This window comes from Miniopterus schreibersii (assembly GCF_964146895.1).
Source record: "Miniopterus schreibersii genome assembly, chromosome: 19".
In the NCBI taxonomy this organism is placed as follows: Eukaryota; Metazoa; Chordata; class Mammalia; order Chiroptera; family Miniopteridae; genus Miniopterus; species Miniopterus schreibersii.
Genome location: NC_138119.1, coordinates 22,137,123 through 22,153,418, shown reverse-complemented (window position 1 = coordinate 22,153,418; position 16,296 = coordinate 22,137,123). Strand labels below are relative to the sequence as shown.

The 16,296-nt window shown below is 41.6% G+C and overlaps 2 protein-coding genes across 2 annotated transcripts in view; one reads left to right on the top strand and one right to left on the bottom strand.

Moving 5' to 3' along the window:
- Window positions 1–4,071, bottom strand: part of RGL1 (ral guanine nucleotide dissociation stimulator like 1) — a 187,920-nt gene extending 183,849 nt beyond the window's left edge. Inside the window, exon 1 of the mRNA XM_081122379.1 lies at window positions 3,619–4,071. The gene's annotated coding sequence lies outside the window, so the exon portion shown is untranslated. The remainder of the gene's footprint in view (window positions 1–3,618) is intronic.
- Window positions 4,072–4,232: 161 nt separating this feature from the next.
- On the top strand, window positions 4,233–11,681 carry ARPC5 (actin related protein 2/3 complex subunit 5). Its single transcript, XM_081120788.1, has 4 exons — window positions 4,233–4,614; window positions 6,896–6,967; window positions 8,941–9,117; window positions 10,337–11,681. The coding sequence occupies exons 1-4, from the start codon at window positions 4,471–4,473 to the stop codon at window positions 10,397–10,399; spliced, it is 456 nt and encodes a 151-aa protein (XP_080976914.1). The 5' UTR covers window positions 4,233–4,470; the 3' UTR covers window positions 10,400–11,681.
- Window positions 11,682–16,296: the final 4,615 nt, after the last annotated feature.

Here is a 16,296-nt window from a genome sequence, read left to right as displayed (position 1 = left end):
ATTAGCAAGCCCAGATAATTTTGTAAGCACATTCCATAACTTTCAAAGAAAAAATAGCACACCAACTTTTCTGTTATTCAAACTATTCCAGAGCATAGGAAAAAAAGAAAGAAAAAGGTGGAAATCTTCTCAATTCATCTTACAAAGCTAGACTAACCCTAATATTAAAACAAGATAAAGACAGCACAAATAAAACTATGAACCAATCTGACTTATACATATATCATATAAACAAAACAAACACTAATCAAATCTAGCAAGCTATTAAAATAGTAACCAAATAGAGTTTATTCTAGAAATGTGGGAATGGTTTAGTGCAGAAAAATATATAAATGTAATTCATTACATTCATAAATTAAAAGATCAAAAATTACATGATTTTTATTAGATTTAAAAAAAAGCATTTGATAATTTCAGTCATTATGCCTAACGATCATAAAGCAATAGAAAATATTAACTGGTAAAATACCACAGACATTTCCATTAAAATAGAAACAAAGAAGAAAGGCCTACTATCACCCAATTTTTTAACACTGTTGTGGGAGTCTAGCTAATGCAATAAGGTAAGAAAAATAAAAGCAATATAGATAATGGAAAAGAAGATGTAAATTATTATCTCAAATATTATGCTTGCATACTATGACAAGAAATGTAACCTTAAAGCAACTGTTAGCATTAATAACAGATCCCAGTAGTGGGAAAGAATATGGAATAAGTAAATTTGCAAATCCATAGCTTCCCTTTATATTATCATAAGCAGGTAAACAAATTATAGAAATATAGTTCCCATTCACAAAAATGTTTGACACACAAGGTTCATTCTCTCATTTAGCACTAAATTTTTTCCTGAGACAAGAGTACAGATTTAAATTTTTTTAGTTTTTAAAGTACTAATATATAAAGAAATAAAGGTCTCATTGCAAAATAGTTCATCCTATTACTCCACCTTAATGTGTAATCATAAAATTGTGTAAAGCTAAAATTAATCACAAAGAAACAACTTGAAGTTTAGAACCAGTTCATTTGGACATTAAGTAAAAACATTAAACCATAATATAGTGTATGAGTAACATGCTAAAAATATTTTTCTATTATAGTAATTATGTTGCTAGAGAACCATGAAATTAAATCATCATTACCAGAACTGAAATTTATTTATTTATTTTATATTTATAACATGCATTTGACATATCTGATTAACACTGAGTTCACTGTCATTTCAAATAATAATCCTGCCACGCTGTAGGATTCAAGGTCTTGAATTGTTAAGGACTGAGTGGCAAGTGTGGGGGAAAGAAGCTCTTTGTAGATAGAGTACTTGGTTTAAAATATATGAAAGGGAAAGCCTATTATAAAATAGTTTTATCAAAACCTCTTCTAACTAAAAAGGTCATTTGCTGTTTGCATCATCACAGAAAATAAGAAGAAGCTATATACTATCATGCAGCATTAACCTCAAGGAAATTCTCATTCAGTCTTACTTCAGTATTGAGCCAAACCAGGTTATTTGCACAATAAATAAAATGTCTTAAAACTTTATGTATCCTTTATTTCAGGGATAAGCATTTCTTTGGAAAGTTAAAATAGGGAGAGTAATATCACCTACAATGAATGAAGTAACATGTTGTAATTTGCAAGGAAGTGGAATAATGTATAATTTTCTATTTAAAAGATAATTAAGGGCAGGTTTCTTCACATACACACAGAAATTTCCTTAATGCTTTAAAGAGGTAATTAACATGTTCATTAAGAAATACTCAATTTTTGCATATGAATCCAAAATTATTTTGTTAGGTTATTAATTCATTAAATAAAAATGTTGATTATCTACTATGTACGAGGTACTTAGTGTTAGACAATAGAAAAGACTGCATTGGAAAAACACATTTTTTGGCATTATTACATTTCACATGTAATATGCATTATGTTGCTGGGAATTAATTGTATTTAACACATTCAACATATGGAGCAAAATTCTGAGCAATCAAAACAATTATACCCTTAAACAACTCAATTTTTTAATTCCCCTCACTATTCCCTTAAGTTGATTTCTACTCTGGGATTCTTTCCCAATTCTAAAATGAGATAATAAGGAAATCTCCTAAGTAAGACCTAATACAAAAGAAGAGAAATGTAAGAGAAGGGATGTATTAGCTCTTCCATTTGCTCTCAATAGTGCTTCTAATGTTCAATTTTCTCTTCAAAAAAAAAAACCACCTTGACTTAGAAGAACAAAAAGTGCAATTGTTTAGTTCTTACGAAAGTTAGCAAAAAATTAAAACTGAAAAAAATATTTAAAAATCTTTATTCTGAGTTATATAATGTCATTCACCAAAGTAATTATCTGATACTTTACTGTAAGACTTTTTAAAATAAAGACTACCAACAGGTAGAAAATGTTCCTTTGCTGTCTTAAGATAGTCCTTGGGGGAATTTTTTTACCGGCATGTTTGTTCATAACTTGAATGTTAATTTAAAGAACTGTTGCTTCATCACCTAAATGATATATCTTATAGAAGGTTAATTTAATTGGGAAAAGAAAAATGCCACATCGCTTCTTCCATCCAAGAAGAGAAAATGCATTCCTGAGGGTTCTCTGTCTCTATTTCTCTCCACCTCTCTCTCTCTCTCTCTATATATATATATATGTATGTATGTATTATATACATATATACATGCATACATATGTATGTATACACATATACACATATGCATGTTCCTATGTCCAGCAAATATTTGATACTGAGATTTTTTTCCTTCTTTTTACTGGTCCATTAATCTCAGTGCGTTTCTCAAACTGTCGTGCCTCTCACATTTTATTCACTCATCAAGGAATAACTGAGTACCTTCCAGACCCCAAGGAAGATACAAAATAAATATACGACAGCCTCTGCTCTCCAGAACCTTGCCATCTCTCCCAGGGGGCAAGGTAAAACACAGTGTATCATGAAGCAGTTTGCACGGCTGGTGCCAAAATCCGTGCACAGGTAACACGCATTTCACATCTGTGTAGACACTTAGAGCTTCAGAGCAGCCCTGTTACGTACACATCATTCACCCGCTTTAGCAGCGGGGAGCCTGAGATTCAGAAGTTGAAGCGGCACGCCCGCCATCGCCGTGTGAGAGGGCGGAGACGCGGCCAGGGCCGACAGCTCGGAGCCCGGCGCCCTTCCCAGCGCAGCGCGGGGAAGACCCCGCGGGCTGGGGCGCGGGCTGGGGCGCCGGCCTCCCGCGGGCGGTGGGATCACACCGGGCCTGGCGGGGTGTCCCGGTCAATTTTATTCTGAAAATATTCATACTTCAGCGTTAGTCCTGCGGCACAGCTACCGTTGGCTCCGTTTTAGTCCCTCTCCCTCCTCAGTAAGAGCTCTGCTCTCAGAAACGCGGATGGCAAACAAAACTAAAAGCCGGCCTAGAGCGAGCTTGGAAATCTTAAGTCACCAACGTGAATCTGAAAGACCCGGTTTCCACCCATTCTTACACATTTTGCTCCCCCTCGGCCCCGGGGCGCGTAACTCGTCCCTCCACAGCTTTTCTAGCAGGCTCGCTCCACACAGCCCCGGAATTCCAAGCGCCGCCCGCCCGCCGGCCCAGCCCCTCCCCCCGCGGACGGGATACCTCGCTCAGGCTCTGCGGTGCCGCGGCGGCGCCGGGACGGCGGGGACCGGCGGGGCGTGACCTCTCCACTCCGTCCTTGGGTCTCTCCCGCTGGGCGCGCAGCGTGGCTCCAACCCCGGGAAGGGGCTCCGGCTCGGGCCCGCAGCCACGGGCAGCGTGCGGTCCGAAGCAACGTCTCTGACCAGCGGAAGGAAGCCGGGCGCCCGGCCGCGCATCACCGCGCCCCGTACCCCTGCCAGCTGCAGGGCACTCGGTCTGACAGCCAGTCCATCCCGCCTCACAGCCGAGCCCGGCCGAGCCGGGCCTTACGCAGGACCCGGATGACAGGTCGTTGGCAGCGGCGGCGACAGCAAGAAACAAGGCCACCCGCCCCCAGCGCCCATCGCCGCCAACCTCAGACCTCCTGGACTGGACCGCAGAGAAGCGTTTCTATGGAAACCCCTGGGGTCACGTGACTCGGTTGTCCGCCCAATTGCCTCTTCCCTCCGTCCGCCGCCCCGCCGTGTGCCCTCCCTCCCGTCCCGCCCCCTCCCGCCCCCGCCCCTTCGCTCCGCCCCGCCCCTGCCCTGCGGAGAGACCGCGCCTGCGCCCTGCGTCCAGCGCGCTCCCGCCCCCGCGCGCGCGCCCCGGGGGAGAGCAGGGGCGGCGTGGGAGGCCGGAGCTGGGCGAGAACCTGGGGAGGAAGGAGCGCGGCCAGCGCGCAGGCCCAGAACCGCCCGAGCCGGGGCTGCCGGCGACGCCCCAGAGCGGAAGAGGGAAGTGAAGGCACCGAGCTGCGGGTTCCTGGCAGGCTGGGCTCGCCGGGGTAAGACAGCACCTAGAGGAGGCCTTTGCCACCGCTCCGGATCGGGGATGTCGAAGAACACGGTGTCGTCGGCCCGGTTCCGGAAGGTGGACGTGGATGAGTACGACGAGAACAAGTTCGTGGACGAGGAAGATGGGGGCGACGGGCAGGCCGGGCCCGACGAGGGCGAGGTGGACTCCTGTCTGCGGCAATATCCTTGCATTCGCCACCCCGCCCGGCCCCGGCCCGGGACCCCGCGCCTGCAGGGCGGAGAGGGCTGGCCCTCCCGGGGACCGGCGCGGAGCGACCCCAGCGGCCGGCGGCTGGGACGGTGTCTGGGGATCCCCCATCCCGAGGGCAGGGCTCTCCGTTCTCACCCGGGCGCCCGAGACCCCGGGGCCCGCCTTGGACACCTGCCCAGGGGCGCACCTTCCACGCCCGGATTCCTCAGGTTGCGCCCGGCGCTGCCCCCGGGACCCTGGCTGTGCCGGCCGCGCCCTCGCGGCGCTGGGACGGCACCTGGGCGGATCAGGGCCGAGCCGGGCGCTGAAGTTTTCCTCCCGGAACACTGTTTACTGGGGTCACATTAGCTCCAGACATTTCTGGCGGGGAGGAATGGGCATCTTTCTTTAGTGATTTTGTTTTTGTTGTGATGGTGGTGTTTTGGTAGCGTTAGGATAGTTTATTCCTTGCTGGGAGAGGTGGGCGGTTTGCAGAATGAGGCCCTCTGTCCTTCCAGCCTGGGCTTTCTAAAAAAAATTTTTTAAGGTATTTGGCAAAATACAGGTTGCACAGAAATTTGTTAGCTAGAGGAAGGGGCATGAGTACAGAACAACCAAAACTCCGAGAAGGAAGCTTGGAGGCTTTTCCCGCTGCGCAAAGAACGATGGAATGCATGTGGGGAATCCCTGGAAATATTTAAAGTAAACCCCAATGAATGAAATAGAAGATGAGTTATTTGTACAAAGCAGACCCATTTTTATAATCCTGAAATCGTTACCATTTTAGTTAAAATGTGGCTGTCAGTTCCTGGGTTTTGGTTTTGCATATTTGAATATTCATAACTGAATATTTGCATCAGGTCTTTATTTTGAAAAATGTAAATGTTGCAATACCAAAGCTGTAGTTTAGAGATTCTCAATTACTGAATCCACTCTTTTCTAATTATTCTTGGATGTATTCATAAGGAAGGCTTTGTAGACTTTCCTTGTCAATGTCCTATTAAATTCTAATGGGGAAATAGATGAGTGACAGTATTTGATAGGAACCATATCTGTCCTTAAAGGCACCTAAAAGACAGCATTTAACATTTATCAACATACAGATGTTTCTTTGATTTCCACAAGTTTCACAATTAGCTGTTGCTGCTTTGCATTATTTAAATACTTAAGTGTTTGGGGTCTTAAAAATGAACCAGTCTACAAAAGGCCTGCTTCTCTAGAAGTCGATTAAATCTTGAAAATAACAGCTTACCACCAACCATACGTTGTTGTTTTTTTCTTTAGGAAAATAAGTAGTGAACATTATTCTGTCTAAAAACATTCTCTGTGATGAATGAATGATGTTTGTGAAACTAATTTAATTTAGATATGAGATGACTCTTAAATGGTTCTGCTGTATCCATATAGTGGATCTGGTTATAAAGATAGTGTCTCTTCTGCTCTTGTTAGAACCAGAAGAGACAAATGTTAGGCATTACAGATGGAGGAACAAGTGAGCTCTGTGTGGTTTTCCTTTTAGGGGAATGACTGTACATTCTGACAGTCTGATTGGCCTTCCGGGTCTCATACATGCTAACTCACTGATGCTTTCAAAGAGAGACTAAATTTAATAGGTATGGCCTAAGACAGTTTGAATAACCCTTATGAAATATGAGAGAAAATATCCAACACAGAGAGTTAAGTCCTCACCTAAGGGTCATTGAATTATGTGTTCAATAATGCCTCTTTTCATCCACATTGAGAGATTACTAATGTATATCATTGAGATTACTAGAGTAATCTACCATCATTTTCTACTAGCATTTCAGTTAATATAGAATATAATTCTAGCAAAAGTTTGATCTCTGTTTTTCCAGTCAGAATCACATAAAAAGGCATGTTTTGGTTGAAGTTAGGCTGTTTTATTTTGGACCCTAATAAATATGACACATAGTTTAAAGTTTTTTATAAATATCATTGAATAATATTTCTATATGTGTCTTATTAGAAAGTGAGAGGTTAGCAAGGTGTTCATTTGATAATTAGAACCAAGGAGCAAACAGTCTTTATTTAAAAAAAAAAAAAAATCTAATGTTCTTTTTTGTTGTCAGTATTTTATCTTTGATTGACATACTTGAAACCAACATACTGAGTTTTCCAATATTGAACATGATGACCATAGTGATTTTCCTTTCTATGCATAAAGTCAAGTCATAAGAACCAATGGTTCCTGGGAGTTGCAGTGCTTTCCTGAGGGCTGCCTCTTGCTGCTATCCCCTTAACCTCCACCACAGGAAACATGACAGCTGCCCTACAGGCAGCTCTGAAAAACCCCCCTATCAACACCAAGAGTCAGGCCGTGAAGGTGAGTCACTGATCTCTGCTGATACCTTAGCATTCTTACCCAAATCCTCTGCAGTGTCACTCAATCAACAAATATTTTAACTATTTGCTCTTTGATACAGAAGAGCTTACAATGCAGTTTGGTAGATTAAAAATTTACATGTGAAAAATAACACTGTCAGATTGAGTTATGATAATGCTGCCTGGTAGGCACACTAAGTTCAAATGACAGAGATCATTTCTGTGTGTTTTTAGAGGAGGCCACAGGACAAATTTGAAGAAAGGCTTGAAGAATAAGTAAAACTTTTACAAAGTAAACAGATCTACTTGCTTGCTTTTTAAAGATTTATTAAAGTTATACAAGTATTAAATACTTATTATGGGAAACTCAGGTATAAGGGATAAAAAAGTAATCACCCCAAATCCCACCACCTCCAGATCATGATTATTACTTTTTGGTGTCGCTATATACGCGCACAGTTTTTCTATGACTGTTGCTGTTTTTTTAATAAAAATAGAATTTTATAACCTTTTTCAGTTGTATAGCAATGTACATGATGTCTGCATATAGATAGGCTGCAGTTTCTATGTAACTAATCTCCTTTAGTCATGTATTTAGATTATTGACCCTTTTTTCTTATTAAAAATAGTACTGAAGTGAACAATTTTTGGTAAATTCTTAATATCCTTTGAATAAATTCCTAGGAGCGAAGCACTGGATTTTAGAGTGCACTTTTTTTAAGGCTTTTGCTACAGATGGTGTTGCCAAATTGCCCTTCAGAAAACTTGTGTGACTTACATTCCCGGCAGCAGTCTTTCAATAATTCTTAAGAACCTATTTACATTGTTATTTAGTGTTTAAAAAGAAGCCTAGAGCATTGACCCCACTGTTCATAGCTATTCATACATCCTAGGAGCCCCTGGAATCTCCTTAGTCGAATACTAGTAATAACTAGGTAAGTACATGATAATTATCTAGGCAACATAATCTTTTATAAGGGGAAATATTTATTTGGTTTTTAAAAGTTGTGAGGAACATCACTGAAATTTTCATTTTACCACCTTCTGCTTTTGTATGAGTGGTTTTTGAATCAGTTTGAGGGTAGGAGGTTATAGCTCTGGAGGCAAGGACATTTTTCTAAATTGGTAATTGGAAAGTCTTTAAACTGAAGGTAACAATAGGTGGTAGAAACATTCTGTAAAATCCTGACCATTATTGAAAGGGTAAATTTAGTGTTCCCTTTGCTTGGCTTGATGGGGAAAAAAATAACTTTACTGTTGGAACAATCTTTTATCAAAAAAAAGAAAAAAGATCATTATAAATGAAGGTCACTATATCTTACATCTATAGTCTCTTGACTATAGACATGACCCTTAAAGTAAGTTTTATTGATAACTTATTTCTGAAGGATGGTTCAAAGCAGATTTTTTGAAATCTGGATTGAATAAATTGGTAAATTATCACATCTATCTCTAAGTAAATCTTCTTTCAGCTCTACCTTCAAATATGTCAAGAAGCTGACCCCTTTTGACCACCCCCGTTGCTGCCGTGCTAGCCAAAACCAGCCTCTGTTATTGCAATAACTTCCTGACTGATCTTCCTGCTTCTGCCTTGTCCTCGTACCAGTTACCCCGCCCCAGCTTATTCCCAACATGGCAGCCTACTGGGCCTGTTCAGATGTAAGACAGGTTATGTCATTTCTCTGTATGAAGGCCACAGTCCCCACAGTGGCCTGCGGGGCTTATATGATCTGTCTCTCCATATCCTGTCTCACTTTTTGTCCTGCTCTCCTCCCACCGTTCCGCCCCAGCCACCTTAGGTCTTTGCGCTGTTCCTTAAACACACACTAACAGCTCTCATTCTTTCTTCTGTCTGAAATACTTCCCTCAGATATCCCCAAGGTTTCCTCTTTCATGTCACCTTCTAGGGTGGCCTTTGCAAGCAAACTGTAACCCCACACACATGTCTAAATGTTGTTATTTATTTACCCTCAGGATCGGGCGGGCAGCATTGTCTTGAAGGTGCTCATCTCTTTTAAAGCTAATGATATTGAAAAGGCAGTTCAATCCCTGGACAAGAATGGTGTGGATCTCCTAATGAAGTATATTTATAAAGGCTTCGAGAGCCCCTCTGACAATAGCAGTGCGGTGTTATTGCAGTGGCACGAAAAGGTAAGTTAGGAATTACAGAGCTATAGCACTTGGCTCCTTTACGATAGAGAATAACAGTGCCAGCCCCTCTTGCCTAAATAATTTGACTTCTTGGTTACAAATCTTTGTTATTACAAATAAACGCCTGAAAATGAAAGTTTAGATTTAGGCTTACTAGTCTTAGTCTTAAGAGAGTCTAATTTGCACCACTTTTATTTAGTGATTATTGTTTAGTAAACATAATCTTGAACTTTGAAAAGAAAATGAGTAATAAAAATCAAGAATTCTTTAACAACGGCCTAAAGTGAAAACAACCATTGACAGGTTAACAGATAAACAAAATGTGCTACATACATACAATGGAATAAAATAGAAATTTTTTTCATCGAACAAAAGGAAGTTCTGATCCATGCTACAGCATGAATGAACCTTGAAAACATGCAAAGCGAAATAAGCCAAACACAAAAAGACAAACACTGTGCGATTCCACAGTGAAATATCTAGATGAAATATCTGGAATAGACACATTCATAGAGACAGAAGGTTAGAGGTTCCTAGCGGCTGGGGAGAAGGGAGAATAAAGAGTTAATGCTTAATGGGTACAGAGTTTCTGTTTGGGCTGATAAAGTATTGGAAATAGGTAGTGGCCATGTCTGTACAGTATTGTGGATGTAATTAGTGCCACTGAATGTTACATTTAAGGATGGTTAAAAGTGGCACATTTTGTGTTATATATTTTACCACAATTTTTTTAAAAATCGGGGATGGATCAAGTATTCTTAAAGATTTTTTACAGTTTTTATGCATTTTATTTTGTCATGTAAGCAGATGCTAGTACACTATCCGTCAAAGAAAAATGGGTAGAAGGCATTTTAGCTTTAAGCAACAAAGGGTAAAATAATGTTTAATACCCAGCTCTTAAGCTGGTGTAAATATGAACAATGTAACATTTAAATAGAACCAACCACAGGTAAGGGATATATTCTCTAACATCTTACAATTCCCCAAACTCAGGTTTTCAGCAGTTATTGTCTGTGTGTTTGAGTGAAAACAACATACTAGAATATAAATTTGTGTCTCATGGAATGTCCCTGGTGTGTAATAGGTTCTCAAGAAATATGAAAATTAGTGAATTCAAAATCAATAGCTGTACACAGCCTTCTTTAAGAAAAATGTTTGACTTGGTATGAGGATGGATTCTTCATGTTGCCATCAACATTTACATTTGGTTTGTTTTCAGGCGCTTGCTGCTGGAGGCGTGGGGTCCATTGTTCGAGTGTTGACTGCCAGGAAAACCGTGTAGTCCAGCAGGAACTGGATCTCTCTGTGGGTGTGGAAGTTGCTGGTACAAAGACCAAAACAACCAAATGCCACCGTGGCCCTTTGGGTAGCATCTGTTTCTCTCAGCTTTGCCTTCTTGCTTCCTCTTTCATATCTGTAAAGAAGAAAGTTATGTGTCCGTTTTCCTTTCATGAAAATTGAGAATGATGTACAGGGGATTTTTCAACAGGAGCGTGTCATGCTCGCAAAACCATTTCAGTGATGTGAATACCAGTCTGTACATAGTATAATTTACATTCAGGTTTAACTGTGCAATTGTTAACCTCTATGGGCTGGTGGGTTTTGTTTTTCTGTTTTTTGTTTTTGACTAATAGTGATAAATTTGATGAGAATTTAATGCCGATTTCCTAACTCGTTGCTAGCCAGGAAATGATCCTTATAAAAAATATGTTTGAGAGACTGGCAGCTGTTAACATTGCAAAACTGGACCATACCTCCCTTATTTAAGCAAAATGTTTTTCTGGAATTAGTCGTAGGTGAACACCGCTCCCAAGTTCCAGCTTTGTTTCTGCCTCCAGATTATGTGAGTTTAAGTATGCTTCTCCTCTCAGCATCCAACGATCATGGCCTCTCGATTTCTTTGTGGTCACCAGGGTCCAGAGCAAGGAATCTTGCTCTACACTATGTTTCTATAAAATACCAGAGCAAATTGGGCATGAGCATAAAACTTTTGTTTCAATAATATGGCCGTATTTGGGAAAACTACTCCACATCAGAAAGGACATGGAAACTATGATGTAGTTCAAACTCTGGGCAGCCTCTGGATGAAATGCTATTTTTCTTAGAACTATAGTAGCTGCCTTAACATGATGAGGTATATAACCAGTATTGAATATGCCCTATAAATGTCTTCAGTGTTCTTCAGGGTAATTGGGATCTCAAAAGATTTGGTTCAGATCCAAACACACATTCTATATTTTAACTCAGTGTTTTTTAAAAGAAGAAAATGCCACACAGCAAAAAGTGTTTACTTTGTTGGACAAACCAAATCAGTTCTCAGAAAATGACTGGTGCTTATAAAAAGTTGTTATTCAGTAGCTCCAGAACCAGCCCCCCAAATGCACATGACCAAGAGGGAAATCAGCCTGTGTTTAGTATTTACATTGAACACCAGTTTCGTAATCACTGGCTTATGTGAAAACTGGTGCAGAAATCCTGTAAACTCTGCTGTTTTTGATACCTGCCTTTTGTTTTGTAAAAATGATAAAGTTCAAAAAAATAAAATGTCAGTGTTGAATAATTTATTTTTCTAACTCTTTCTTTGGTATTTATGAATGTATAGTTATTTAAAGGGAAAGGTTTCCTGTTTTACCACCAGGTGGTTGTACTCTTAACAAGAACAAGTTTGGTGCAGACTGTTTCTAAAACTTTATTCAAAGATAAGGTAGCAGAGAAGAGGAGAGTCATTATGACATCAGAGCCCTGCTGAAGCCTTTGGGTGATTCCATAGCTCTCTGGATGCAGTTGTACACTGGTATTACCTCTGCCCAGAGACCTAGACCGGACCGTGGACTATAGACAACAGTGTGGTGAAGCCAGGGGTAGGGGTGAGGGGACAGGGGCTGAGTGGAGGTAGACAAAGGGGGCGGGAATTGGGGACATCTGTAGTAATGTCAACTATTTAAAAAAAAAAAAAAAAAAAGACCTAGACTAGAATGTGCAAATTAGCCTAGTGGCTACTGTCATTTATTTCCAGCTTCTAAACTGTCCCTGGCCCCTCAAATCCGCTTCTCATCCTCACCTACTCACAGCAGCCTCTGCTATTCCACTGCACCTGATTTCTGCTTTAAAGCTTGAGAAACCGACAGGCATTTCAGAGGGCTACAAGTTAGGAGAAGGTAGGCATAGGTATCAGAGGTAGTCAAGCAGGTATAGCCAAATCACTTATAAACTTTAAAGTGAAAACAAAAGCAATATTGCCACACCTTTTCTTAAAATCCTTCTAAACATCATTTCAAGACTGTAGTGTTGGGGGAAGTTCTGGGGTTTTATATTTTATAGTCAAAAGAGTGTTCCAAATCTGCCAGTCAGCTTCACTCGGGGGAGACAGTGAGAATACTGAACTCTCGGTGCAGCATAGGGACGGACTCAGAATGGATGCAGCTGGAACCGCTGGCTCAGAGGATGCATCTTGCCTGATGGCGGCCCAGGTTATACTGACTGCGACACAGTACCGTCCTGGTGGGACGGGGGGATAGGATGAATCGTGGAAAAAAAGATACAAACACTAGGGAGTTCTTTCAGCTCGAAACTGGTCCTTTACCTCCCATTCCCTTCTATTTGAGTCTCAGTGGCTTTATTGTTTCATTTTTGTTTGTTTTGTCTTTGCCACTTTTTAAAGGGGGAAATGGCACGTATACCCTTTTTTGGTCCTTAGGTAACAGCACCATTTAGGTAAGGGTCACACTTGACAGGAAGTATGATGTTGTCTTAATGAAATCCATTAACACACAAGTGAAGTCAATCTGCAGATGGTACAAATTAGCAGAACATTTCTAAGCATTTACTGTGCTCCCCGGGATCATGATGGACACAATAGAAGAGTAAAGTCTGGGCCTTGCTCACAAGCTGCTCTCAGCCTCATTGAGAAGTAAGATTTAAGCACTTAAAAACTGTCATGCAATTTAGTATCTGACTGTAAGTGCAGTCAGTGTTGGGGGAACAGGGAAGTTGGGGTGGATCCACCTGAACTAGGCCTGGCGGGGAAAAGGGACACATGCAACTGGCGTGAACGGCAGGTTCAAGCAAACTGTCACTGTTCCCATGGTTTTAATGTTTTTAACATGAAGTTCTAGACAGTGGAAGTTCTTTATTAAGAAGACTAGGCTTTAATAAAGTGTATGTCTGTGGGAGACTCAAGAAAATCATCAGAGTATAGAAAATCTTTTTTTTAGCTGAAGCATTGATGGTCACTGAGCCTCTCCCCTTTGATAGTAGTAAAAGACTGGAAAATTAAATTTTACAACAAGGAAAGCATCTTAAGTTAGTAATAAAGAGCCTCACAAAAAAATGGGTCTGAATTGTTTTATCCTCTAAGTATTTTTGCTCATTTATTAAAATGTCAATTATGTTTAGAGTGGTTACTTAAAAGCAGTTCTTTAACACTGAAACATCAACAGTCCTGCCCTGGGGCCAAAAGTTACGCAGATTCATGAAACACAACACAACTGACAGGAAACCAAAGTCAGCTCCCGCCACGTGGTAGTAATACGGCTTTTAATTTCCAAAGCAAGATTCTGAGTGCGAGTAGGTGGATTAAAACACAAAAGCCACCACCCTTGAATGAGCACTAAATCAGTCCCATCGTATATTTTTATCTTCAGAACTGAAGCTCAGAGAATAGATATAAGATCACACAGTTGGTAGGTCCCAGAACCAGACTTTCCACTCACATCTGCCTGACTCCGAGGTTATACCATGCTTCTTTCTCAAGTTCAGTGCTTGGGGAAGAGAGCTGTTTACAGGACAAGTGAGGATTGGGGCTTTCTCTAGAAATTCCAAATTGTAATGCTCGCGGGAACTGTTGAAAGGTAAAATCCACTCAGGAGTCCTTCAGAGAGGCACCAGTTGACAGGTGCAGAAAGAAGAAAGCTTTGGAGAGGTGCTACAACAACTAGAAGGGTACTCAGCATAGGAATTTTTTCACCGTGAGTTTTACTTGCCTTTTTATGATTTTTATTTATTTATTTTTTAATCCTCACCTGAGGATATTTTTTTCATTGCTTTTTCAGTGAGAATGGAAGGGAAAGAAAGAGAGAGAGCGCGAGAGAAACATTGATGTGAGAGAGAGACATGGATTGGTTGCCTCCCATATGCGCCGGGACGCTGGCTGGGTATCCAGCCTGCAACCGAGGTGCATGACCTTGGCTGGAATCAAACCCAGGATCCTTCAGTCCTTGGGCCGACGCTCTAACCACTGAACAACCCAGCTAGGGCCTTTTGATGATTTTTAAAGTGGTAAGGTTAGAGGTCAATACCCATACCATTCATAACTCCACCAGAAAGGAGAAAAGTGACCGAGACTGGGGCTTCTCAAAACATGCAATTTCCCTTGTGTCTTGCTCTTTACCCAATATTTTTAATAAGGTCTCTGTTTTCCATGTTTTCATAGATGATGTATTTTAATTCAAACTTCTATTTTAATTAGTTTCACCGTAATTCCATTTAGCAAGAACCAGAGCTGCAAGCTCTCATTTCATTAGCCAAGCTGAATAGATTATTGATCATAACTAAAAATTACTTGCTTAATTAATTCCTAAGAATCACTCTGGCCACCTTCAATATGATTGTCTGGGGCTCCATATTAGAGGCACCTCACATGGGAAGCTTATCTCTCTGTTCACTCTTCTGCGGTGCCCTCACACCCTGGTTTCAAAGCCAACTGATTCAAGTTTTTGCAGGGGAAATCCCAAGAAATGCAGGATCCCTGCGATAACTCTGGGCTTGAAGAAATCAGGTTCAAAATGGTAGACCTGTGGGGATAAGTCCACAAGGCACCATTCACCAGGCACCAACCCAACAACACGTATGTGTGTCCTTTGCGTGTGGCCCCATCATGTGTCAGCCAGCCTGTGGTTGGCTTGGACGGGGTCGGATAGGTTCTAACCTAGTGTTGCCCACCTCCACCTTCCCTCCTCTTATTTTTATTTGCTTTGCACCCTTGCCTTTCCCTAATTATTTCTCTATTTTTTTCTTCTGTCTTCGGTCCCTGCGTCTTCCACCTGCCTTCCCCTTTCCCTCTACTCCTCCTGCCCCTTTTCCCACTTAGTTCGCCTTATGCCTGAGCCTAGGCACTCAGAGTCATTCCACCAGTTAAATACGTGGTGCTCAGGCGGCGTCTTTGAAGTATGCCCTCCCCCAATTCTCCAACTGACCCAAAATGTTTAAATTGCTTATTTCAAACCTGGGAAAAGGCTGGTTTTTATTTCCATAGGTTGCTTTGGCTAGTGATTGAGCGAATAATTAAAAATCTAAGACTAACTTTTAAATACATTATCTTCCCTTTAGGTTTACAAATAACTTCACCTTACAGACAGCAAGTGCTAGAGAGTGGCAAAGTGATTGGGCATGGGCAAAGAAGCCCGCCAAAAAACAAATCTAACGGGCTCTACACAGTTTAGAAAGGGTGCTTCTGTTCAGATTCCTGCCATGGCCTTTCCCCCACCCCCTCTCCACCTCGGCCCAACACCACTAACAGAATAAGTGAGAACCCCGGGCTCAGAAGGTCCTGTGGGCGACAATGCAGGTGCCTCTAGTGCCAACGAAGGTGCAGAGGCCTGGGACGCACAGAGGGACAGCATGTCATCCGCCTCAAGGTGGTGCTACTTCCCCGCATGGGCGAGCCAACCACAAGCCGTGGGACTCTTCGCTCTTACAGTGCTGTTTTCTTTCACCATTTATGTTACTTGGTTGCTTAAAAATAATAAACATAAATTATCTATGTTTACATCTCTTATTTCCCTATGTAACAGTTTCTGAAAGGCCATGTACATGAAACACAGACTGAACGGTACGTGCCTCACCTGAATTTCACAGTCCAGCCTGCTGAGACTCCCATAGTTTTCAGCCCAGCGCTGAGCTAATATTCTCTAGGACATACCCTCCCCGCCTGTCTACAGCCTACACAGCCTTCCTGGAGTCAGAGTAGCTGTGTCACTCTTTCACCACAGTCCCTTGACATAGCTGATGCTCAGCACATATCTATTGGTTACATAATAGTGATTGAGCCAAGTCACCCAACTCAGATGCCCCCAAATTATATGCACAGGGCCTGGGGCGGCTGAGTAGGACAATATATCAGAAGCACAAAGCAAAAACTATGCAAAGAATAAAATAATTCCCCTTGGGTTCAAATAGCCT